Source organism: Semicossyphus pulcher, unplaced genomic scaffold (genome assembly GCF_022749685.1).
Source record: "Semicossyphus pulcher isolate SPU_LCO1_2020_fin unplaced genomic scaffold, fSemPul1.0.p SCAF_4, whole genome shotgun sequence".
Lineage (NCBI taxonomy): Eukaryota > Metazoa > Chordata > Actinopteri > Labriformes > Labridae > Semicossyphus > Semicossyphus pulcher.
In genome coordinates, this window is record NW_027211715.1 from 4,149,933 (window position 1) to 4,172,160 (window position 22,228).

The 22,228-nt window shown below is 41.7% G+C and overlaps 1 protein-coding gene across 3 annotated transcripts in view; it reads right to left on the reverse strand.

Moving 5' to 3' along the window:
• LOC138607171 (gamma-aminobutyric acid receptor subunit gamma-3) overlaps window positions 1-22,228 on the reverse strand; it is an 88,657-nt gene that overhangs the window by 21,322 nt on the left and 45,107 nt on the right. For all 3 annotated transcript variants that reach the window (XM_069679739.1, XM_069679741.1, XM_069679740.1), the window contains one exon: window positions 9,919-10,139. In XM_069679739.1, the coding sequence (XP_069535840.1) occupies window positions 9,919-10,139 (221 nt within the window). The remainder of the gene's footprint in view (window positions 1-9,918; window positions 10,140-22,228) is intronic.

Below are 22,228 nucleotides of genomic sequence, written 5' to 3' on the forward strand. Positions count from 1 at the left end.
TCGGCTTCTTCCTGGTTCTAACAGACGACATCACATCACCCCCGTCCTGGCTTCTCTGCATTGGCTTCCAGTGACTTTTAGAATTGATTTTAAGATTTTACTGATCACTTTTAAAGCATGCATGGGTCTGGCTCAAAGCTACATCACAGAGCTGTTAACACCATATGAGCCAGCCCGCAGCCTTAGATCCTCAGGTGGGGGCCTTCTGGTCGTTCCAAAGTCGAGGCTTAAAACCAAAGGGGATCGTGCCTTTGCCCCTCGGCTTTGGAACAACCTGCCTGAGGAGGTAAGGCTCGCAACATCAGTGACATCTTTTAAATCTCTTCTTAAAACTCACTTTTATAGACTTGCTTTTATGTGATGTCGTCTTCTTATTGACTTTTATCTATCTTTTCAAATTTTTTATTTCGCTTTATTCTTTCTTTATCATCTTTTTATTTGCTTTTGGTTCTTTTATGTCCTTTTATTGTTTTATCATTATTTTGTTGCTTTTACAGCTCTTATTTAATTTCCTCTCGTTTATTTGGTTTAGCTATTTTATTTCTATTTACGTTTCTACTTTGTCTTGCTTTGTCCCCTCGGTCTCAGGCCTGGCCATGTTGTGTGGGTTCTCCTATTGTTGGGTTCTGTGCTTTGCTTGTTCTTGTGATCTGCTGGTTTTACGATTTGCTTGTTTTCCTGTTTTTCTTTGCTTCGTTGTCAAAGCACTTTGTAAATTCTTGTTTTAAAAGGTGCTATATAAATAAAGTTATTATTATTATTATTATATTATATATTATATAAGTTTCCATACCTGTGAACGTTAACCTCAGACCAACACAGAGAAGCTGTTCTGCTGTTAAACACGCCGATGTGCGGGATCCTTGCTGTTTTTTCAGTAAGTTAAGTGTGTGTTCTGGTTAGCTGAAGTGGCTACGGTGGCTACAGACCGTACTCTCTTTTATTATTTAGAGAGACCAAACATTAATCCACAATGAGCAACTTGGCAACAGTGGCAATGAATAACTTTCTTTTAACGGAGAGAAACCTCGAACAGAACCGGACTCATGGTGAACACAGACATCTGCAGCCACTGGTGGGACAGAGACTGGGACAGAGAGAGGCAGGAAGAGGCCCAATGACTCCACAGTTTATATTAGTGAAGAACTATTATGAACAGAACTTTACAGGACATCTTTTTGTGATTACTCTTTAAAGGTTTGGTTTGTGATACTGATCCATTACACCTGCTGCATGTTTGATCAAATCGTCAGCTGTCAGATCTGTGTGCTCTGAACACAGAACCTGAACACTGGTTCACTCTGTACATGAAAAACAAACAAAGCTGCTCAGAGCGAGCTACACAATAGCTCCCATAGACAATCATCTTACTTTCTAGTGTGCCAAGATATGTTCATATTGTGATGTAAGCTGCAGCAGCAGGGGAGTTGTGAGTATCCCTGTCTAACTGGTGTGCTGGCTCTGCGAGGCTGTTTATCTCCTCAGTAGAGCCCCTTTTTACACATACACTGCTCTCCTAAAATTCCTGACATCGTTTGGGTTGGGTGCATGTGTGAACGCAAATACCCAAATCTGTTCACCCTGACTTTATGCAGAATTTATCTTGCAGCTTCCTAGTAAAAAGTCAACGTGAAGTCGGGGTGAGCCGACGTGTGAACGCAGCAGGTGATAGTCTGGACAGCGAGTGAGCAGGTGATGACGTTTCTCTGCCTATACTCTGCACTGCTCGCTCCATTTGTCTGAATTATGTTTTCCACTCTTGTGCCTGTATTGTGGATCGCCCTTATACATGTTGTAGTGATAGAACAGTCACCATTATGGAAGACTTTCTGTAACTGAGGTGGACATGTTTCAGTAATGCTGATGTTCTTCTCTTCAGGCCTCAGGATTCATTGATCACTTAGGAAAAACATAGTTAGTAGCAGCAGGACATTCTTCATTTTAATGTCCTCAAATGACTAATGAATGACTGCTAAATGTTTAAAGCTGTTGAAAAAAGCTGTGCACATCTGTTTGGAAACAGGTGCGTAGGAGAGGAACAGGTCAAACAAAAAATGTAAACTCCCGCACACGGTGTTATTTGCAACGTTTCGGTACCAGACCTTCGTCAGGCAACGTTTTCCTGATGAATTTTTGTTTAAACATTTAACATGTGTAACAACTGTTATCTTGCATTAAGTACAAAAGCTAAAGATTGACGTTAATCATCTTTAATGTGTCATGTTCGACCCTTGTTTGTCTTTGTATGTTACTCATATTAATGTTCAGTTCTTGTTTCCTGTTTTATTTTCCCATTCATCCTTTTCTCTTGTGTATGTTGTTATTTCCTGCCTTTGTAAGTGACTGTGTGCCCCGCCCTTATTGTGCCTTAATTGTCCCACCTGTCCCTGATTACCCTTCACCTTCAGTACATGTGGTTGCTAGCTGAATCTCAATTTGGGGGCTGCATCCTTCAAAGGACGCAGCCCCCAGTGACTCTCAGGCTGCGTTGGGCAGTGAAAGATGCACCTGATGGATCCTCCCGGGGAAAGAAGGACCCATTTGTCGCCAGCATCAGAAGGAGCCTTGGAAATGGGCAAGCCTTCAACGCACCGCTGTGACGCAAACCGCCTTCATATTCGTCCTTCGGAGGATGCGGCCGCTGGATTAAGACACTGCTTTTATATTCCCCTGTTTCAGAACCAGTGCTTCTTGTGTGGATTTTTCCTTGTGACTCTAACAGTGTTTTTATTATGTTTTGCATTTAATCTTAAACTGTGCTACTGGGTCCTCTCTCTTTGTGTTAAAACCCAGCTTCAGCATCAACAGGCCTTTGCTGCCTTCAGTGGCCTTTAATCCACAAAACCCAGAGCCAGTGGTGAGTGCACAGCTGGACTCAGTCCACTGACAAGTACTGAAACACTTTTGTCCCTCTGGTTGTTTATCTTGTTTTATCTCACTGCTCTGCTTCCATGTGTTCTTCTACTCTGATGATGTACCAGCTTTCTCGTCTTAGAAAACAGCTCACTGCTGTCATCATGTTGGTTTCTGGGGAAATGTCTGTTAGATGCCGTCTGTCCCTTAAGACTACATAACATAAGTTATCATTATGCAGCTGACATGTTGAAGACCCTCGATTATAAACCAATTAAAGAAAGCAAGTAACGTTTTGTATCTCGATGGGAACACAGGAAACATTAAGATTGTGACAGCCTCTTCAAACATGATGAAATAGTCTGGCTGGTTTCAAACACGAGACACTAAACCTGACGGAGAAAACAACAAGGAAGACATGAAAGGAAGTAGGGCTGCAACAACTAATCGATTAACTCGATGATTAAAATAGTTGGCAACAAATTTCAAATTTAATTTCATGCACGGCATGCGCTGTGAAAACGTCACTGGGGGCAGCCAGCCAATGCTGCGGCTTGTGTAGCTCACGTGATGAATTACAGGAAGTTACAACATCTCCGCTCTTCTTTGGGATAAACATGAATTATTTTTCAATGAGGAGTATCCGTTTGTTGTGCAGTGCTGATGATGTGTCCGCCTCCCTTAGATAAGTGTCCGTTTACATGGACAAACATACGATTGTGGTTTCTAACGTTAATTTAAAAACCAACGTAATGGACTGAAACTCCCGCCTGTTTCCTCTCCTCTCCGTTGTGTGATGGGCCCACAGCCGGGCCGCTGATAAAGCAGCAGAGGACAGTAGACCGTGGTAGTAAAGCTTTTAATAAGCTAATGCCATGGGTAAAGCTAATTCAATGCTAACTCTTGATAAAGCTAATGACCAGCTTCATTAAACATCACAACATGGAGAGAAAACTGACAGAAAGTATTTCTGTCCTTCACGTTGTTTTTAAATTAACTTGTAACAGTGTGTTTGTCCGTCAGAGCGGACTCTAATCTATCGCTAATTAGCTGAAATTCGGTCGGACAGACACTGGAGTGTAACATGACATTATGGAGTTTTTTAATACTTCGTGCCATTAGTCAGAGACAGACTAAAGTGAATCATTTATTTATTCACAACAGAAACTTGAAACATGTCTGATTATATACATTTTGGTTAGTTACATTTCCCTTTTATACTCCTTGACGGCTGCATCCCCAATGTTCTTTTTTATTGTCGTGGCCTCGTCTGAACTTTCCTTTTTCATGTGAAATTATTCAGTAAATCAGCAAGATACTAATTGAGTTACATAACTGATATATTAACATTGCATTGTTCAAGATAACAAGATATAATATTTTTGTGTTTTGAATATAATGCTAAAACTAACTTTTTTCTTTTGATCCGATTAATAATCAATAAATTGTAGAAATATAACAGATTAATCGATCATCATAATAGTTGTCAGTTGCAGCCCTAAAAGTAAGAATGTTGAAAGACAAATTTTCACACAGTTTAATTTCCTTAAACTTGTTCTGGAAAGAGACGAGATAAAGTCCAAAATAAGAGAAAAGAACGAGTAAATGATGAATGAAAAGTTCAAGAATGGACAGAAAAAAAAGAAAGTAGAAACTTTTTAATGTAATTCTGATATGATCTTTAAACCTCATTAAAGCATGGAATTGGGACAATATCATGCATGTGGGAGAGGCATGGATATCACAAAATGTCATCTCTGTTTACTGCAGCCAGGCCAGCGCACAATTAATACCCAATGACATTTCATTGTCTTTCTCTGATGCCATCAACGGATATTACTCCTCAAAGTTTGCACGCTCCTGAATACTGAATATCGACAGAAGTGTGTGAGCCCCGGCTTTGCCTGTGACTTGATTCGCTTGTAAAAGAGGTGTTAGCCTTTGTTCCTCAGGAAACGTGTTACCTTTGTGTGAATTGTTGACATTTCTGCAGGTCCAGAACAAAGTTTACAGACAACAAAGTCAAGGCAAAAAGTGTTTGGATAATGGCTGCACTAGAGGACTTCAAGTAAAAACATTTAAGGGGTAAAGTCTGACAAACTCTCACATCTCAACATATTTGAGTCACAGTATAATATTTTCCAAAGACTGAAATATCCAGCAGGGTCACGGTTTAAAAGACTTCTACTGGATTCTTGTTGAAACTCTCTTCCATCCTGCTCCTGTATGGTGCAGGGAAAAGGACAAAATTAAGACTATTGAGAGGCCAAAGGAGGCTATATCCTTCTTGGTGGCGGTAATGCGATGCATTGCGCTCCAATATGCCACTAAAATACAACAGAAGAAAATGACTAGTCAAATCAATGGCTAATGTAGCTAGCTTCAGCGTGCTAGTCGCCAGCATCGGGAGCTAATGACCAGCCTAGCCAGTAGCCGATCCAATGGGTTGCTATGTTAGACGCATGACTTGCCATCCTGTTCGAATGAATTTACCATCGCCGGCCTCTCTGTTACCTGCGCTGGCTCATCACTGGCCAGATCAGTAGCTGGCTTCGGCAAGGATATAGCCCCCCTCAGCCTCTCAATAGTCTTAATTTTGTCCTTTCCTCTGCACCATACTCCTGGTGTTAAGAAAAGAGGACCAGTGAGCACAGAAAGAAGCAGCTTAGCATGGTTAGCATTACAGGCTAACAGGCCGCCATCGACGAATATCCTTCCTCCTTATAACTGCAAACTTTAACTGGTTGACCAGAGCTGCAGTAACACACATCATCCAACTCTAACATTGCATTCATTTCAGACCATAGACTGTATTTATAATGAACATAGCCACCATGAGTTCTCCCATTTGTTTCTCAACTGTCCTTTTTTAATTTTGAGTTTGGTATTTTGGCTGCTGCCATGGCACCAGGTCTGTGTTGTAAAACATAGTGAGAGGACCTAACAGCAGACTTGAGGAGGATTTACTAAATAAAGAAAAGCACAACAAATGGCTTACTTTGAGTCCAGGGAATTATAGTTTAAGAACAAAATTACAAGGTCCAGAAAACACAGGAACACGAGGAATACACAGGAGGAAAACCACACGAGAAACATGGTCAGGTTTAACGAAAACAAACTAACAGAGACAGGGAAAGAGAAGTAAGTACACCAGGAAGGTTAATCAGACACAGGTGAGACAATCAAGGAACAGGTTAAAAAAAATAAGGCCGGGGCACATGATCACACAGGTGGGAAAACACACAACTGCAGGAACTACAGCTACACACCGGAGGGAAGGGTGAATGGCAAAATAAAACCCCTCATCCCAATACTTATAATTAACCTACCACGTGACCTAATTAACCTACCACATAACCCTTAGTGGTCACTGCAACCCAACCATTGCCTACTTTAACAGACCCAGGCCTCATCATCATGCGAGTTCCAGTTATTGGCCGATACTACAATAAAGTATTCATCACAAAAGAGAAAAATCGAGAGAGAAGGAAAGAGAGAAGAGTTCAAGCAGAGAGAGGTGTGTTAGAAAGAAGATGCATGCAGAGCCAGGGAGAAAACATGTCACATGTTGGATTTTTGGAGCCAGAAATGACAATATTTGGGCAAGCGGATGGAGCAGGAGAGGAGCGAAGGGTTGGCAAACGCAGAGTTATCAAAGTTGTACAGTTAGTGTCCATGGTGGAATAATAGAATGAGATTCTATTCGTGGTGGCAGCTGACCGGAGCTGTTTGACTAAAAAGTTCAGATAGAGCAGGGGAAACATGGCAGACCTGCTGCTGGCTCGCTCACATCCCCTCATGGAGAGCCAGAGGAACTTAAAAGAACCGGTCCCCTCAGCACTGCTGTCAGCCGCAGTCTCTCCAGGAAAACTCCAACAACAAGCCACAAATAAATATGTCTAAGAAACAAACTGAATGAGCTAACAAGGAGGCATTTGGAGCACAGACACAGATTTCTGCTAGTGTAGCAAGTAGTGCTGACATATTAATACTATAATACTAAAATTTCACCCACACTTCACACTCACGGTGTGTTAGTACAGTAAACTGAACAGAAAGTTAAATTATTTGTCCAAGATGTCCATGAAAATATCCTCAAATGGCACCGTAACGCAACATGGCCAAGAGGTTAAATTCAGTCCCTCGTAGCTGTGATGACACCGAGCAGGCCGCTAACACGACCCACCTGTCACTCAAAGTGACCCGTATATTTCTCATTAATACAGAAGTACCCTTTCTTTTGAAAGGCTGTAAATAAAGTTGTTCTTGCTGGACAATGTTGGACATTTTAACATGAGGCCTAATAGGGATTGACTCACTTTTGAAGCCAGCCTCAAGTGGCCACTCATGGAACTGCACTTGTTGGCTCTTCAGCATTGGCTTCCTTATTCAGCCCCTGAGGTTGACGTTGGTTAGGACACAGTGACAGCAGCTCTTGTGTGTCCAGAGGCTTTCAGTCCCCAGAGTCCCCTCCATTTTTACAACCTTTGTTTCGCTCCTTCAAATCAAAACTCTCATGATTTGTCTGCCACAATGAAATCGTTTGTTTGGTCTAAGGTAAATCTACTTTCCACATGTACAGTACATTTGACGTAAACATACTTGAACATTATTCATTGAAAATCCGGAAATGACTCACAACATAAGGACAGTTCCAAGGACAGTGTAGAGATGCTTATTACTGAAGGAGCCGCTTAAATTAATGTCGAGTGCTCCAATTACAAAGAGAGCTTTAGGGCACGAGGGCGGCTGCCTCAGAAAATTGGTCTTAAAGCTCAAGCAGGCAATTTGCACTTACAATTGGTAATCACAGGGGCTAATTGCTTTTGCACTGCTCTTTTTTGGGGAAGTTTGCATCACAAATTATTTTTCATAAATTCTTCAGTTAAAAAGGCTACAAAAGTCTTAAAACAAACAATATAAACTGATTGGCTGATTCATAAACCTCAGTGATTCTTCAGGGAAAGAATGGACACACAGCGCAGAGACCAGGAGATGCAGGAGGTCATTATAGACCGTGTTGATACAGCTTTTAGATAATAGGCTACATTACATCCCATAAATCAGACCACATATTACCTGTAAGTAAAGGTGCTGCAAGAGATGCAGCGTCATTAAAACAAACTTTCTACATGAATTTGTGGACTCTGCACACCCGGTGTAAATTAGCTTACTGTCTTTAGAGACTGTGTTACTTTCATGATGGTGTCTGATGAACTTTTTGATGTGGACAAAACAAGGCCTCTGCAGCTTTCAGTATCTAGTGTCATATCTTGTGCACCTGAGTCACAGCCTCTTAATTCATTGAAAGCTTGGAAGTCATATGGAAACGCTATTTATGATGGTGCTGAAGATTGAGATGTTTGAGAAGCCTAGAGTCACACCTGATCGTCTGCCAGGGGTTTTATTTTTTTCATATTAGTAATGGCATTACTTGAATAACAGCATCCTCTTACTGTCTGCACCAACAGGGCGCCTTGAGGTCGAGACCCAACAATCGATTTACTCCATAATTTCATCTATTGGTAACACAATTATAGAATATTGGTCACAGCATTCATAGGAAGTTCTCTAATGAAACGTTTAAAAGCAACAAATCCTACAACAGGGAACACCGGAAACAAATCTTGTCTAACAGGGTCCATGCTCTAAATTTGTCAGTTTGCGTATTTGTGACGTAAAAAAGTTTGGGAACAACTGCTTTAAAACAAGGTTCTGATTGTTTAAAACAGTAGGCCTCTCCATTAATGATGAACACAATTATAATGTTTCACTGTTAAATTAGCTTGAGTATGCAGAGCATAAATTCTGCACAAGCTTGAACTTTGTGTTGCATAACTTCACTGAAGAACTGAAGTCGTCTAATCCCAAAGGTCAGCTCTGGTTTTATTTTACTCCACCAGGAACGGAGAGGCCAGAGAACGTCATGTGTGCGTCAGCGGTGGATGAAGAACCTGAGAGCCCTACTTGAGTAAAAGTACAGATATGATACCAGATAATGACTTTGTTCAAAGTGACAGTCAGCTGTTTTAATATTACTCGAGTAAAAGTCTGAAAGTATCTGAAATTTACTGAACTTAAGTATTAAAAGTATTTATCTCATATTAATTGTACTTAAGTATTGGAAGTAAAAGTATGAGTAAATGTTGTTAATAAAAAAGTGGACAGAATTTCCTGAATTATGAACTTTATTTTTAACTGTAAACCACCTTAAAAATGTTGCCACCTGAAGGAAAAAAAGGTGTTCACAGCTTAAAGGCTTGTTCGTCGAATAGTTTGTCTTCCATCATCATGATCATCATGGTCACCAGGGTCCCCACCGTCAACACCATCACCAGGGTCACCACCATCACCACCGTCAACACCATCAACACAGTCACCACCATCAACACAGTCACCACCATCACCACCGTCAACACAGTCACCACCATCACCACCATCACCACCGTCAACACAGTCACCACCATCACCACAGTCACCACCATCACCACCGTCAACACAGTCACCACCATCACCACTGTCAACACGGTCAACACGGTCACCATCATACCCACCGTCAACACCATCACCACCGACTCCACGGTCACCAGTGTCACCACAGACACCAGGGTCACCACTTCATCCTTCACCGGAGTAGCGAGAGCTGATGCTGTTGCTGTCTCTGCCTCTATCATGCATCCAGTATCACCGTTAAGTGGTTTACATGTGACATGCCCGGACTTCACTTAAAAGCGAAACCACAGCTTTGAAATCTCTGTAAGTCTTGCTGCCTCTTCTTCAAGGTCTTTATGGCAGTTGGCGTCCACCATGTTGCCTTACTGTCGCCCTCAGTTTTTAACCTCTCAGGTTTCGCTCATTTAAAGCCAATCCAAATCATTAGAGCACCAAACTTCTCCAGATTTAATTTTGAGAAACGAAGATTCTTAGAGGAAATGCATCGGAGTAAAAGTGGAAGTAAACAGAAATCTAAAAACCCAAATAAAGAACAGATACTCGTTGAAAATACAGAAGTACTGTAACAAAGTACTGGTACTTAGTTACATTACACCACTGTTGTGTGTTTACCTTAAGGTGTAGAGGATCTTCCCATCGTTCCATATCCTCAGCAGCTGGTTGGGCATTGTAATCCAGTGGGAATCTGCATTCTTGGAGTTCCTGAAGATGGTGTCTGGCAGCCAAATGAGTCCGACCATGTTGCTGTTCAAAGTCAGGATCTTCATTGTGCTGTTGTATCTGAGGCGGCTGTCTGTCCACGTCTGGGCGAAGATGATGTCTATTTGGTATTCCTAAACAGAGAAACAACAGACCCGTAAGTGGATTTACACAACAGTTTGACGTGAAGCCATTTCATTTAAAAACCATCACTACAGCTTCTGTGTCCTGAGAGAGAGCAGAGAGGAGCAGCTTCACCTGCGACTCAACTATATTGATTTTCCCTCTAAATGACAGTGAATAGGAGGATTATGTGTTTCAGCAACACGTCTCTGCATGTCGTCTATCATTCATCACATTCACCAGCGGGATGCTTTATCATTTTACTCAGTCGCTGGGCCTGACGTCGAGCACAGACCTCACCTGCCATAGATTTACTTTACCCACCGCCGTGCTGAGAGAAACCTCCTGTCAGACTCCACACTGAAACTCAATTCATGTTGGTATTTATTGATAACAGAATCAAACACTCATAGTGAAGAAGGTATCATCAATAATGTAAAGGTAATGCACATTCCCAGTCAGTCAGATTGCTGATGGTGTACGTTTTTGTTAAATATCTACGTGGGGCGTGTCTATATGTGACTGACAACCACTACAAAGGTGATCCTGTCCTCCAGGATTGAGGCGTAGTAATGCTATTGTCCAAATATGGCTTTGGAAAAAAATGCCAGACTTAAGACTTCAAAACGGTTGTCCACAAACCAAGAGGTGACATCTTCACATCTTTGATCCATTTTTAGCACCGAGTATTAAATAAAGCAGAGGCTGATAGCAATATGTTATGTAGGTATTCGTTAAAAACAAAATATAACTCAGGCTACACCTGTCGAAACTGAAACTTTCAAAGATGTTTCCTGCTGTGAATCCATCCTGTGACCGGTGTGGACAGGGGCCAGCCTCATTAGCACACACAGCATTGTTACTTATTGGTCTAAGATATTCCAAACTTTATCTGAGATCTTACAGAAACAACTTAAAGGTATAATAAGGAGGATTTTCCTAGAAAAATAAAATATAGACTTTTACAAATACAATATGATATAAAGCATCACTTATGGGCCTCTATACATGTGTGTTAGTGAGTGTGTGTGCAGACCCTTGTGAGACCCTTCCCTCTGCATCTATTCTGTCGTTTTGCTTTGCTCGGGACCTTTTCAGGAGGGGCGCTGTTGTGGTTCCCTGAGCCAATCACAGCGTACAGGTGAGAGTGGGAGTGGTTCAAATTAGCAACTGGGCCCCATTCAGACCGGCGACCATGGCGAAAGAGCGATGCAGAGTTGCTCTTCTTTCTGCTGGACAGGTAGGTGCCTCAAACCGGGTAGGACTATCTAACCGGAGGTAAGCATGCTAGCGCAAAGATAACCGGCAGTTAGCATGCTTTCGCAACGGTAACCAGCGGATAGCATGCTAGCGCAAAGGTTACCACGATGCTGTCAGTGTTAGCTCGGAGGGGTGGGCGTGTTCTCGCACGAGAGAGTGAGAGTGAGCTTCTGGTGATGAAGAGCCCAGGAGGAGGAGCCCAGGAGGAGGGGCCCAGTTTGAATGTGTTGTTGACAAAAGGCAAGGAAAAATCCTCCTTATTATACCTTTAAACAAGACCCCGTTCTGGCAGTGTTTGGGGTGAGACCAGCTGCTGTGGAGCTCTGAAACAACCAAAGCGATGTGATATGTTTAGTGACATTGTTAGCACGAAGATTAATCTTGCTGAATTGGAAACAGACAAAACCACCAGCTGACCTAACCTTACTGAATGATGTAATGAAGCACTTACAGTTAGGGAAAGTAACACTTTCACTAAGAGGGAAGGTACATGTATTCTACACAACGAGACAACCTTTTATAGACTATTTCATAAGACAAACCCATGAATGAAAACAGAAACAAGATGTAAAACATAGGACATCCTCTTCTTTTCTTTCTTTTTCATTGTAGATGTATGTACAGAATGTGTTTGGGCGTACATACCGGAGCCACAAAAGCAGGACGTGAATGTATGAGCCAAATGTTCATTAGTTGTTGAGATGATTCACACGAAATCTCCTGATGGCCCTAAAGAAACAGTCAGAGAACCACGACCCATTACATTTGAATTTGGAAACTTTGACCTGCTCGCAGAGCTAGAGGAAAAGTCAGGGTATCACCAAAGCGATCAGGAATGTATCTACAAAAGTTCATGTCAATCCAACCAATAGTTGCAGAAATCTTTCAGCCCTGACTAAAGTTGCTTCCTTAGAGCCATGAATGCAAAAACTCTAAAACTCCAGCAGCTGTTTTCACGAAGTCTGCGGCTCTGAGCCCTTCCACAGAGGTTAACAGCAAACGTGCCCCTCACTAAAATGTCCCTGTTGCTCTGCAGGAACCTTTGACTTCTTTATTCAGGCTGCTGTCACCTCTAATCTGAGGACAATCTATCCAGCTCACTGATTTGCTTCTCCTTGCTCTCACAGCGGGGCTGTGGTTGAATAATCAGCACAGCAAGAAAACAGGAACAGGAGAGTCAGGAGGGCGTCAGGCAGACGGGCAAATGCAGTTTGGAAACCTGCAATATTAATGTCTGGCCGAGGCTGAGGATGGACTGACACCATGGTTATGTCAGGATTTATTCTATCTGTACCTGTGTGAGCAACATTTCCATCTCATTTAAAGGGGGTGGAAGGCTCATTTTGAGCCAGGGGAGCTGTTATCTCCCTCCAATCTTTGTGCTATGCTAACGAACTGCTGGCTCCAGGTGCATATTTACCATATAGACATGAGGATGATGTCACTCCTCTCATCTAACTCTATGCGAATTTTTCGAAAATGTTAAAACTTTGCTTTAAATACATGTGAAAAATACTGTGTATACTGCTGTGTTAAAGTTATAATCTCGGAGATTTTCATGAGAGTAAATGTCCATTAAGTCACTATCCATCAAATGAGGTCACACAATGGTGATTGAGCCTGTGGCCCACTGATGAAAGCCTTTGCATTTGCAGTATTACAGACTGGGTGTCTGTGGCGACATTCGTGGAAAAAATGAAACGCGTGCCCAGTTAGTGACGCGTTTTCCATCAGCCAGCAGTGGTTGGTCTGCCAGAGAGGGTAGGCGGAGCTAAGTGGCTGCTTTTCCGCTCTCTGCAAGTGTTGCTAGTAAACAGTAATCTACTATGGCTGAACAAACAAAGAAAAGATGGATGACTACAGATACAACTTCAACAAGAAGTGAAAATCCAAAGAAAAAGAAACAAACTCGACGCTCAGATGAAGCAAACAGTCTGAAAAGGAAAGCGACCGTCAGCCAGGAAAATCAAGAGTTACAACCGGAGCCAACCGGGGACGTCACACATGCAGCACTGTCTGGATATCTGGGAAGTGTGCTCCTGCAATTACCATTTATCGCCACCAAAGAGAACGAAACTAAAATCTTCCAGATTATAACTTTAAACCCCCGCCCTGTAAAACCAGAACCCATGCTGAGATACCACAGACGATCTCTTTAGCCTGTTAGAAATAAATGTTATAAACTTCATTCAGGGATTAAAAGTGCTACAGACTTGAACTTGTTTCAGCTTAATTGATTAACTGTACAAAGTCTGGTTCTTACAGTAAATGATGTCTTTTCTCACCGTCTGAAACTCACATTTCTAATGTTCAGGCGATACAGGGGGAAACCCTGCACAGATGGTTTCCCCTCAGGTGTGTCAGTTTCTGCTGATTTTAGCACCTTGAGGTGTGAATAATTTACAGTAAACAGCCATGTAGGTCACATCTCCCAGTAGTAAATAAACATCCTCAACACACATCCAGGTATAACTGTTCTCGATGGAGACACCTGATTTGACTCTGAAATAATACCAAACTGCGACGGTATCCCAGCGTTAACTTTATACAAGATTAGTTTAAAGAAAAATCCTGGTAAGGGTGAAAATATGAAGCCAGCGTTGACCTTTGCCAGTCCGTCCAGGAGGGTCGATGTTACATTCCCACAAATTCACGCAATTCAACCGATTGCCACAACTTTTTTGTCGACCTTACAGTTCTGGCCAATTTCTGCAACTTTTCCTCAAATTTGCTGATAAACCCAACACAAATAAAGAGTAGAACAGTATAAATGTAATAAATAATGTGTAGATTCTTTCTGATATCGACCTGAATGATGTCAGAACACACACAGCTCTTTCATCCAATAGATGGCCTTAGTTTGTCCCAGTCGCTCACCCTCAAATTCCACGGGATCCGTCTCCAGCGCGCTTGCGCCCATCTCCGGCGCGTGTCTTTAGCGTAGCAGAGCGGAGAGACGCGCCGGGTCTATTTTTGACAGAGGCCGCTTAAAACATGAGTCAAGCTGAACAGAGCAGATCGTTCCAAACAGTCAACACTTTTAATGAAGCAGTGTACTCTCTACTAAAATCACCGAATGATCTCCAAATGAGCAGATAATCAACCTCAAAGGTGCAAACTGAACTGTTGTTTGTGTGCTCTGTTTAACATTGATGTTATCGTGTGATTGAGCAATTCTTGCGCGATCTCGCAAATCCAGCTGCTTGGGCCAGCGCTCCGCTGCGCTGTGGATCAGACACGCTTCCTGTGGGCGAGGGCTCGCGCCGTCTGACGGACCAGAACCGTGGCGCAGACGGAACGCGCCGGACACCGATCCTGTGGGTTGAAGCGTCACAGTGGATGTGTAATTTAAGAACTGCCCGCAAAATCCTGGAGGGATTGATTTGCACCATATCACAACGTATCCAAAACCTCTGGGTGAAACTATTCTGACCTTTTGGTCTAACTAGCCAATCACAGCACAGCAGCACGGGACTACACAGTACAGTATTTGGACGTCTAATTGAGATGGCCAGCTGGTTAGAGCAGAAAAAACTTGGTGTTTAATTCTTCTGTTGAGATGTTAAAACTTCAGAAATATAGCTGAACTTTTACTGACAGAGATAGGAATATAATTTAACGTGCATATACATTAATTACACTGTAAAACATCTGCAGCTCTTTAATTTGTTTTCAAATGTATCTGGTTGTTAGTGAACATCACCGCTGCATTCATGGATATTAGATGCAATTTGATGATGCAAAATACTGCTCCGTTAACTGTGTATAAGGTGATATTTGCTATTTAAATTGACTTACTGTACAAAGATGTTAATGCGAGCAATGACAAAAGATACAATAATAAAAAAAATGCTCATAATAATAATGCAAATAAGTGTAACTTGTCCGGACTAGCAGAGACAAACATCTCCCCAGCAGCAGAGTTCTTCGGCTCCTCTTCAGCAACAACAACTCAGTAAAGCTGAACTGTACAGATACATAAATAATGCTCTGCCTTCCAGCAGAAACTCGCACCTTTTAAATGCATTTGACCTTTACCCCGTCTCTGCACCAGTTTGAATAGCTCACCAATTAGAGTGAAGTCTATAATCAAGAGAACAGCGGGGTGTTCGTGACCTTTAATTGTACGGAGCTCAGAGGAAAAACTGAACATTAGCCGGGATTTAATGACCAGAGGAGGAAAAGTGCTGCAAATCAAATCAACTAATACGAGCCGTCTGGAAACAGAGAGCTTCAGATGGAGGCAGAGAGCTAGATCTCAAATAATGCACCGGTATTTCCAGCCTTGTAATCTCTTATATAATTTCACATCAGAAGGTAATTTTAACTATGCTGAAAGAGTATCGATCTCATTCCCCCTCCCCGCTGCTCGCAGCTGCCTTCAGCCTCTACAGCCTCTACAGCCTCTACAGCAGGGGTTTCTGGGAAGAAAGTGGGTCTTTTACCTCGGCGGCCTCAGAGGAGCTGCTATATTAAGGCTGCTGATTTAGAGGTACTATATATACCTGCAGTAAAATCAAAGATACTGTTGTACATGAGGAGCAGACCTGCATGAGGAATCCATCCATGCAGACTTATCAGAGGCTTATTACTGAGAGGAAATCCCACCTGTGTTGTTAAAGTGAACCTTATTTTAGAGGAAGAGGAGGAGGCAAACACTGTATGGTTAACATATATGTGCACTGTACACATGTGTTTGGGTATTATAGATCCCTTATTTACGGTTACATTTTACTGAATCAAAAAAAGTGAAGAAAACTTCCCTGTTATTGTTTTTTTAATGACGTCTCCCTCGCGCACAGAGCCGAGTCCACACAGATATGACTTTGGATTTAAAGGACTGGACTGGCCTGCACAGAGACCTGACCTCCACCTCTGTAAACACCTTCAGCATGAGTAGACTGTTAACTTCCTATCAGACCTTATCACCAACATCAGTTTCTGACCTCTATAATGCTTTTGTGGCAGAACGGGAGAAAATAATGCAGCCAGGTTCTGTACGAAAGCCTGACATTGACTGGTTTTACAGTGAAATCTTATGTCGCCCATATTGGTCTGAAGCAGAAAGCCTGGGTCAACAGAGAAACTTCATAACCGCCTTCATGATCCCCGTTATCTCTAACTGATGCTTGAGGCTTGAAAAATGACTGATTTTAAATGTCCAACAGCCCTCCACTAACATTTTAGTCTCGTCCTGTTAACGAAAACAAAACATAGGCCTACTTAATCAAAGATCTATTTTTTAGCTCGTCTCTTCGTCATGGAAAAAAGGTTTATCGTATGAATAAAATAAACACTGGTTCACTTTAATAGAATCTGCAAGAGTGAAGGAGGTACTTTTATAAAAAATCTTTTGCATGGAGCTGAACGCCATGGTCTTTGACCTTTTAAGGGCCCGATCAGACAGAACACGTTTTAGCAGCTGGGGGCTTTTTTGTAATTGTTTTCAATGAGAGGGGCGCTTTTTGTGGGCTGCTTTTGCGTTGCAGAGCATCTAGCGTTTTAGAGGAAATGCTCTGAGCGCCTCGAGTTGAAAAAACTTCAACTCAAAGCAGAAAAGCGCCCAACGTCATGGGTGTTTTTTCTCATTGTCCAATCGGATGAAAGGAGAGGCGGGCCTTCTGTTAGTTTACAATATAACGGTAAGACAGCTAACTGACAGCTAATGATTCGGTGGTTGCCTTAACAACAGTAGGAAAAAAAAGCACAGCAAGTTGTTTTTTTTTTTTTTTTTACTGTAGGCTTCAACAAATAAAGGCAGTGCAACGCCTCGCGTTTTATAGCCTGCAAAAAGCATTCTGTCTGATCAGGCCCCAAGGGAACTGGGAAACTAGCGCGGAAGCTAGCGTAGCCTGCTAGCTGTGTTGCACTAACAAGTTTTATTTCAGCTCCTCTGCAGGAGTGTACAAGGTCCACAAAAGAAGCAATGTAAGTCATATAGATACGTCATATCAATAAAATGGATTGACTGATTGAGAATGCAGACATTAATGACACAGGAGTCAGGTGGTAAAAAATTTTTTATCCCAACTTAGTAATTGGTTAACTATGAGTTAGGGTTGTACCCAATTCAGAATTTTCCCTGTAAACCAAAGATCAATACTTAATCTTCTTCTTCAATACATTTTGTACAGTTCTGAGAAATATAAAAAAAATAGTATTTTTTTTATTCAAGGCCTTTTTGTACTCATAGTAGGTAGCAGCCTTTAGAAGTCTCATGCTTTTTCTAAAATGAGTCTTACTTCAGAGGTTTTGTTCGTCCTCTGTCATGTGAAAACAGATTTCTGTCTGCACAAAGAAATCCTCACACAACACAGAGCGTCTGTCCTGCCTGTCTGCAGTCAGCTCTGTCAGCTGAATCCTCGTCACAGCGAACAAAAGAGGAGAGGATCACAAGTCGTTAGCGGACTTCACAAACATGTAGCATGAGAGCTGAGAGGGTCAGAGCACATCCTGCAGTGCTGTGTTCACAATGATGCAGTGATTTTACCGACTATATGAGATTAACACGTGGGCTTTCTGATTAATATTTCCAATCCTCTATGTTTACAGAGTCAAAGTCAGCAAGCTAGTAAGCTAACTTGTACCTCTAGTATGTTCCAGGTTGGCAGTTAGCAAACAGTAGTTTACTAACCAGCCCTGCAAAAACACACTTAGTCACAAAGCTTCAAGAACTACCCACTTTGTAAGGATGTGTGCAGAAAGTTGAGACCATGCAGTGACAAAATGATCAGAGAATGACTTTCTGACAAAGAAAATCCACATCTCGTGATATCACGCATTGATTACTGAAACTCCCTCCTGGCAGGCCTTCCTGCATGCACATTCAAACCTCTGCAGATGATCCAGAATGCAGCAGCGCGACTGGCCTTCAATCAACCCAAAACGGCACGTCACTCCACTGTTCATATCCCTCCACTGGCACTCCCAGTCGCCGCTCGGGCCCTGAGTCTCTCTTCTCCTCAGTCGTCCCCAGGTGGTGGAACAAACTCCGTTCGGTCTGCAGAGTCCCTTTCACCTTTAAGAAGAAGCTAGAGACCCAGCTCTTTATGACCTCTGAGATCGAGGATGTAGTTCATGCTGACTTGGATTTTCATGATGATGATGATGACTGTACTGATCTTGTTGAGGTTGCTGATGATTATTATTATTAAAAATAAAACAAAAACGGCCTATACACTGCCTGTCAGCACCAGTGTCCGATCGCACTTGAAGCTGTTTGTTGGCTCTTACTGACTTCGTTCCCTCCTGTCTCGATCGTTGCTTGTGTTGTATTAACTCTCAGATGTCGTCGCTTTGGACAAAAGCGTGTGCTAAATTAAACTGTAACATTATAACATAAACGGCCGCTAATGTCGGAACAACAGCTTCGAAAGTTTGGGAAAACTTTGGTGCACGATTTCCTGAGTTGACGTCATATTATGCAAACGTAAGCGGTCTTTAATGATCAATCATGAACTGCAACCGTTAATCAAACATCATATTAACATTTTTAATACATTATGAGGTTGTAACAGTGACTTCCTGTCCATGTAGAGCGACCTAGATGAGTCAGAAGTTGTTTATTATTAACCCTGACGACAAGTTGTAATATTTAAGTGTGCTATTGTTGCAACAATTCTAGGACACTTCTTCCTACCATCTTATTACCACTGAAAGATGAAGGAGCGCGTAAATGTACACGAAACTTTGTGGCCACACCCCCGTCAGTGATGTCACCACAGGTGTTTCTCGTTAACTCTCTTCTCTGCCCTGATCCACTTTTACTTTGAAAGGATGCTGAGAGGAAATTGAAATGTTTAATTCCCTCATTCATCACTCTCTCTCTCCCGTCTGCACGCTGTTCATTTGGGTCACGCTGAACACATTCACTCTTATAATAGAATATTTCCTAATCAGTTTTCTAATCAGGTGGACAAATAGGAGTATTAGTCATTATTGAAAACCTCCATGTGGCTTAATGTGGACTCTGATATGTGGGGAATTATTCTGCCACAGTTTACACGCTGTTTAAAACGACCAGAATACAAATCAGAGCGTGACAGGCGGACTAACAGCTCAGGATGGAGTAAACAGCTGGACTGTGCGGCGGCCTGGTGGAGCCTCCTGCCATGATAACACACGGCTCAGTGCCGCCTGCAGAGCTGCAGCTTTGATTCTGTGAAGAGAGCCGAGCAATATGCCACTGACCCTGCTGTCACCTCACGCTAATAAGGAACGGTTAATTATTTTTCAAGAATTTTGTGGATGAACTAAGGTGCACACTTTCCCCATAATCACCACATTCTGTACCTGCAGAGAGCAGGAATACGAGTAACATAACATGACCCATTACGGCTTCTTATAACACGGTCAGGTAGACTTCTGGATTCTGATTGGCTGCGTGTTGCCCATTAAAACCTCAAAATGTTCCAGTGATGCAGTCTATTTACAGTCCTGAGTGTGGCAACACCTTTGAAGTGCTGGTGTTGATAATTCGCACATAAAATTTGTTCCGTTTACTGGGGGAGTGAGCAATATTTTTATTGCAAAGAATGTTCTGGAAAAGGTCAGAGATAACAGCCAGAGAGGAGTCCATTATCAGGACAGTATGGACACTTGGAGGCTGTCCTCCGCTTTTCTTCCTCTCAGTCGGTACATTTCTGATTAAGAATACCTTGAAGGGCATTATCCTGCTAACACGATGCTCACTCGCTAAAGGAAAGACCATTACGCTATGTTCTCATGCATCCTGCAAAAGGCAGAATTTGTCTTTGACTTGCGTGTGCAAATATATTTCGAGATTCGTTCTTTTTCTTGTGAACTTGCGTACATAAAAAAAACAACATATCGTTCCCCCCAGCCTGCGTCGGTACCACAAAAAGACAGCAGTCAAAGAACAAATAACATAAAAACATACAAACATAAAACATTAAAGACATGAGGGTGGAACAGGAGCCTGAGCACAGTACGTTAAAGTGCTTATAGAAAGTGTAATTAGCCGGGTACATAGCAGCACAGTTGTTAAAGTGCTGTAGAAAGTGCAGATTCAGAGTCGTCACAATCGGTTGCCATTTCATACACGAGGCTGAACTTTTAACTTTTAACGATACCTGACGGGTTTGAGAAAAGCTTAAAATAATTTCCATCCTATTAGGTTTTAGAAAGCTAATGCTACGATTCAAAGTCAGTTACAGAAAGTACGGTCGACATTCAGTACATTTACTTCTGTTTAAATATTCTGTTTTATATTGTAGTGGAATGCAGCCTCTTTACTTTAAATGTTCTCATTGTCATTGGTTGTTTGGAGTCACATGATAGTTAGTCATGTGATCAGCGGCTCGGTCATGCTTATTGAGAAAGCCATTTTCTTGTGTGACAGAGAACAGACCTCCTTTTGTATCCAGCTCCATCTGCCTGAGTAAGCCTTGGAGAAGCTTTGTTTGTGAGTAAATTAGTTCAGTTACGCTCATAGAAATAATTTCTGCTCATATTTTATTCTTGTTGTACATTTTTTTGATAGGAAACTTTGTAATATTTGATTTACAGTTTCACACGACTACAAATAACCTGACAACATTCAACACTGTTACTTCAATTAACAAGTGTGCAAGTGCTCTATGAGAACTCACTTCACGTTCCTACATCATTGAAGCTACCTAGCATCATAACAGTCCCTTCTTAAGACATACTTTTATCGGCGAGCCTTTCCGGATTTTACTTGAATTTTAATTAAATTTTAATAATTAATTTAAAGGGATTTTATGTCTTTAGAGTTCTTTTAAATGAAGTTTGTATATTTATTAAATGAATTGTTATTTTAATATCTGCCTTTGATTTTATGACCTGTCTGTTTTACTTCATGACCTGTTTGTTTTGCATTGCTGCCTCTGTAAAGCACTTTGTAACTTTGATTTTGAAAAGTGCTCTACAAATAAAGGTTATTATTATTAACAGTCAAGTTAGCGTGTTAAGCTATCCGGTAATGTGTGCCTCGCTACGCGCTCAGGTATCGGAATAATACTTTAGCTTGTTATTATAAGGATTGTGTAAATGCTGCGTTCACATGGATTCAGGCAGATGGTAGACAGTAAACCACATCTTATTTAGTGGACGAGAGCAGCACGGTAAACTTAGACGATGTCAGCGTATAATGCAGGCCACAATAACGGTAGCAACATCAGCGCCAAAGTTTAAATGTTTAAACTTTTTGTCGTCCTCCACGAGGGAATAGAAACAACCAGATGTGACGTAGCTGCCTCGATAAAGGAGAAAACACGGTGACCTGGCTTGACGGCTAATCATCAGAAACAGAAATAATGAATTACTTGATTAAGGAGTTTGCAGTCGAATATCTAGCTAAAAAACAAAATAACTTTGATTATATAAACTTTAGATTTTGAGTGCAAACAGCATGAAAATATGTGTCAATGGTCTTTTTTTTCTTTGGCTAGTGTCTGTGGTATAAACGGGATCAAAGAGTCCATTATCAGGAAATAACGAACACCTTGCCGTGCATTATCTGTTACTTATACCACATTATGGCACAGTGTGTCTAAAAAATGTTACAGCTGGGTGGATGGACAAGGTATAAGAGGAAAAAGTGGATAAAAACAACACAACATCTTGTATTTTTGCAGTTGTACATTTCCATCATTGCTCCTCTTCTGTCTGACTTTACCTTGAAACCAAGGACTCGCATTAAAACTCAATTCTCTCCAGCTCTGCATAACCGAACAGACAAAGAACTCAAACAGTGAACACTGCGTCTTCTCCTCCCACAGTTCAAGGTGGAAGTAGTATATTTTCCAGAACATACACATTTGAAATTTCTACTTTAATAAACACAGTCTGTTACACT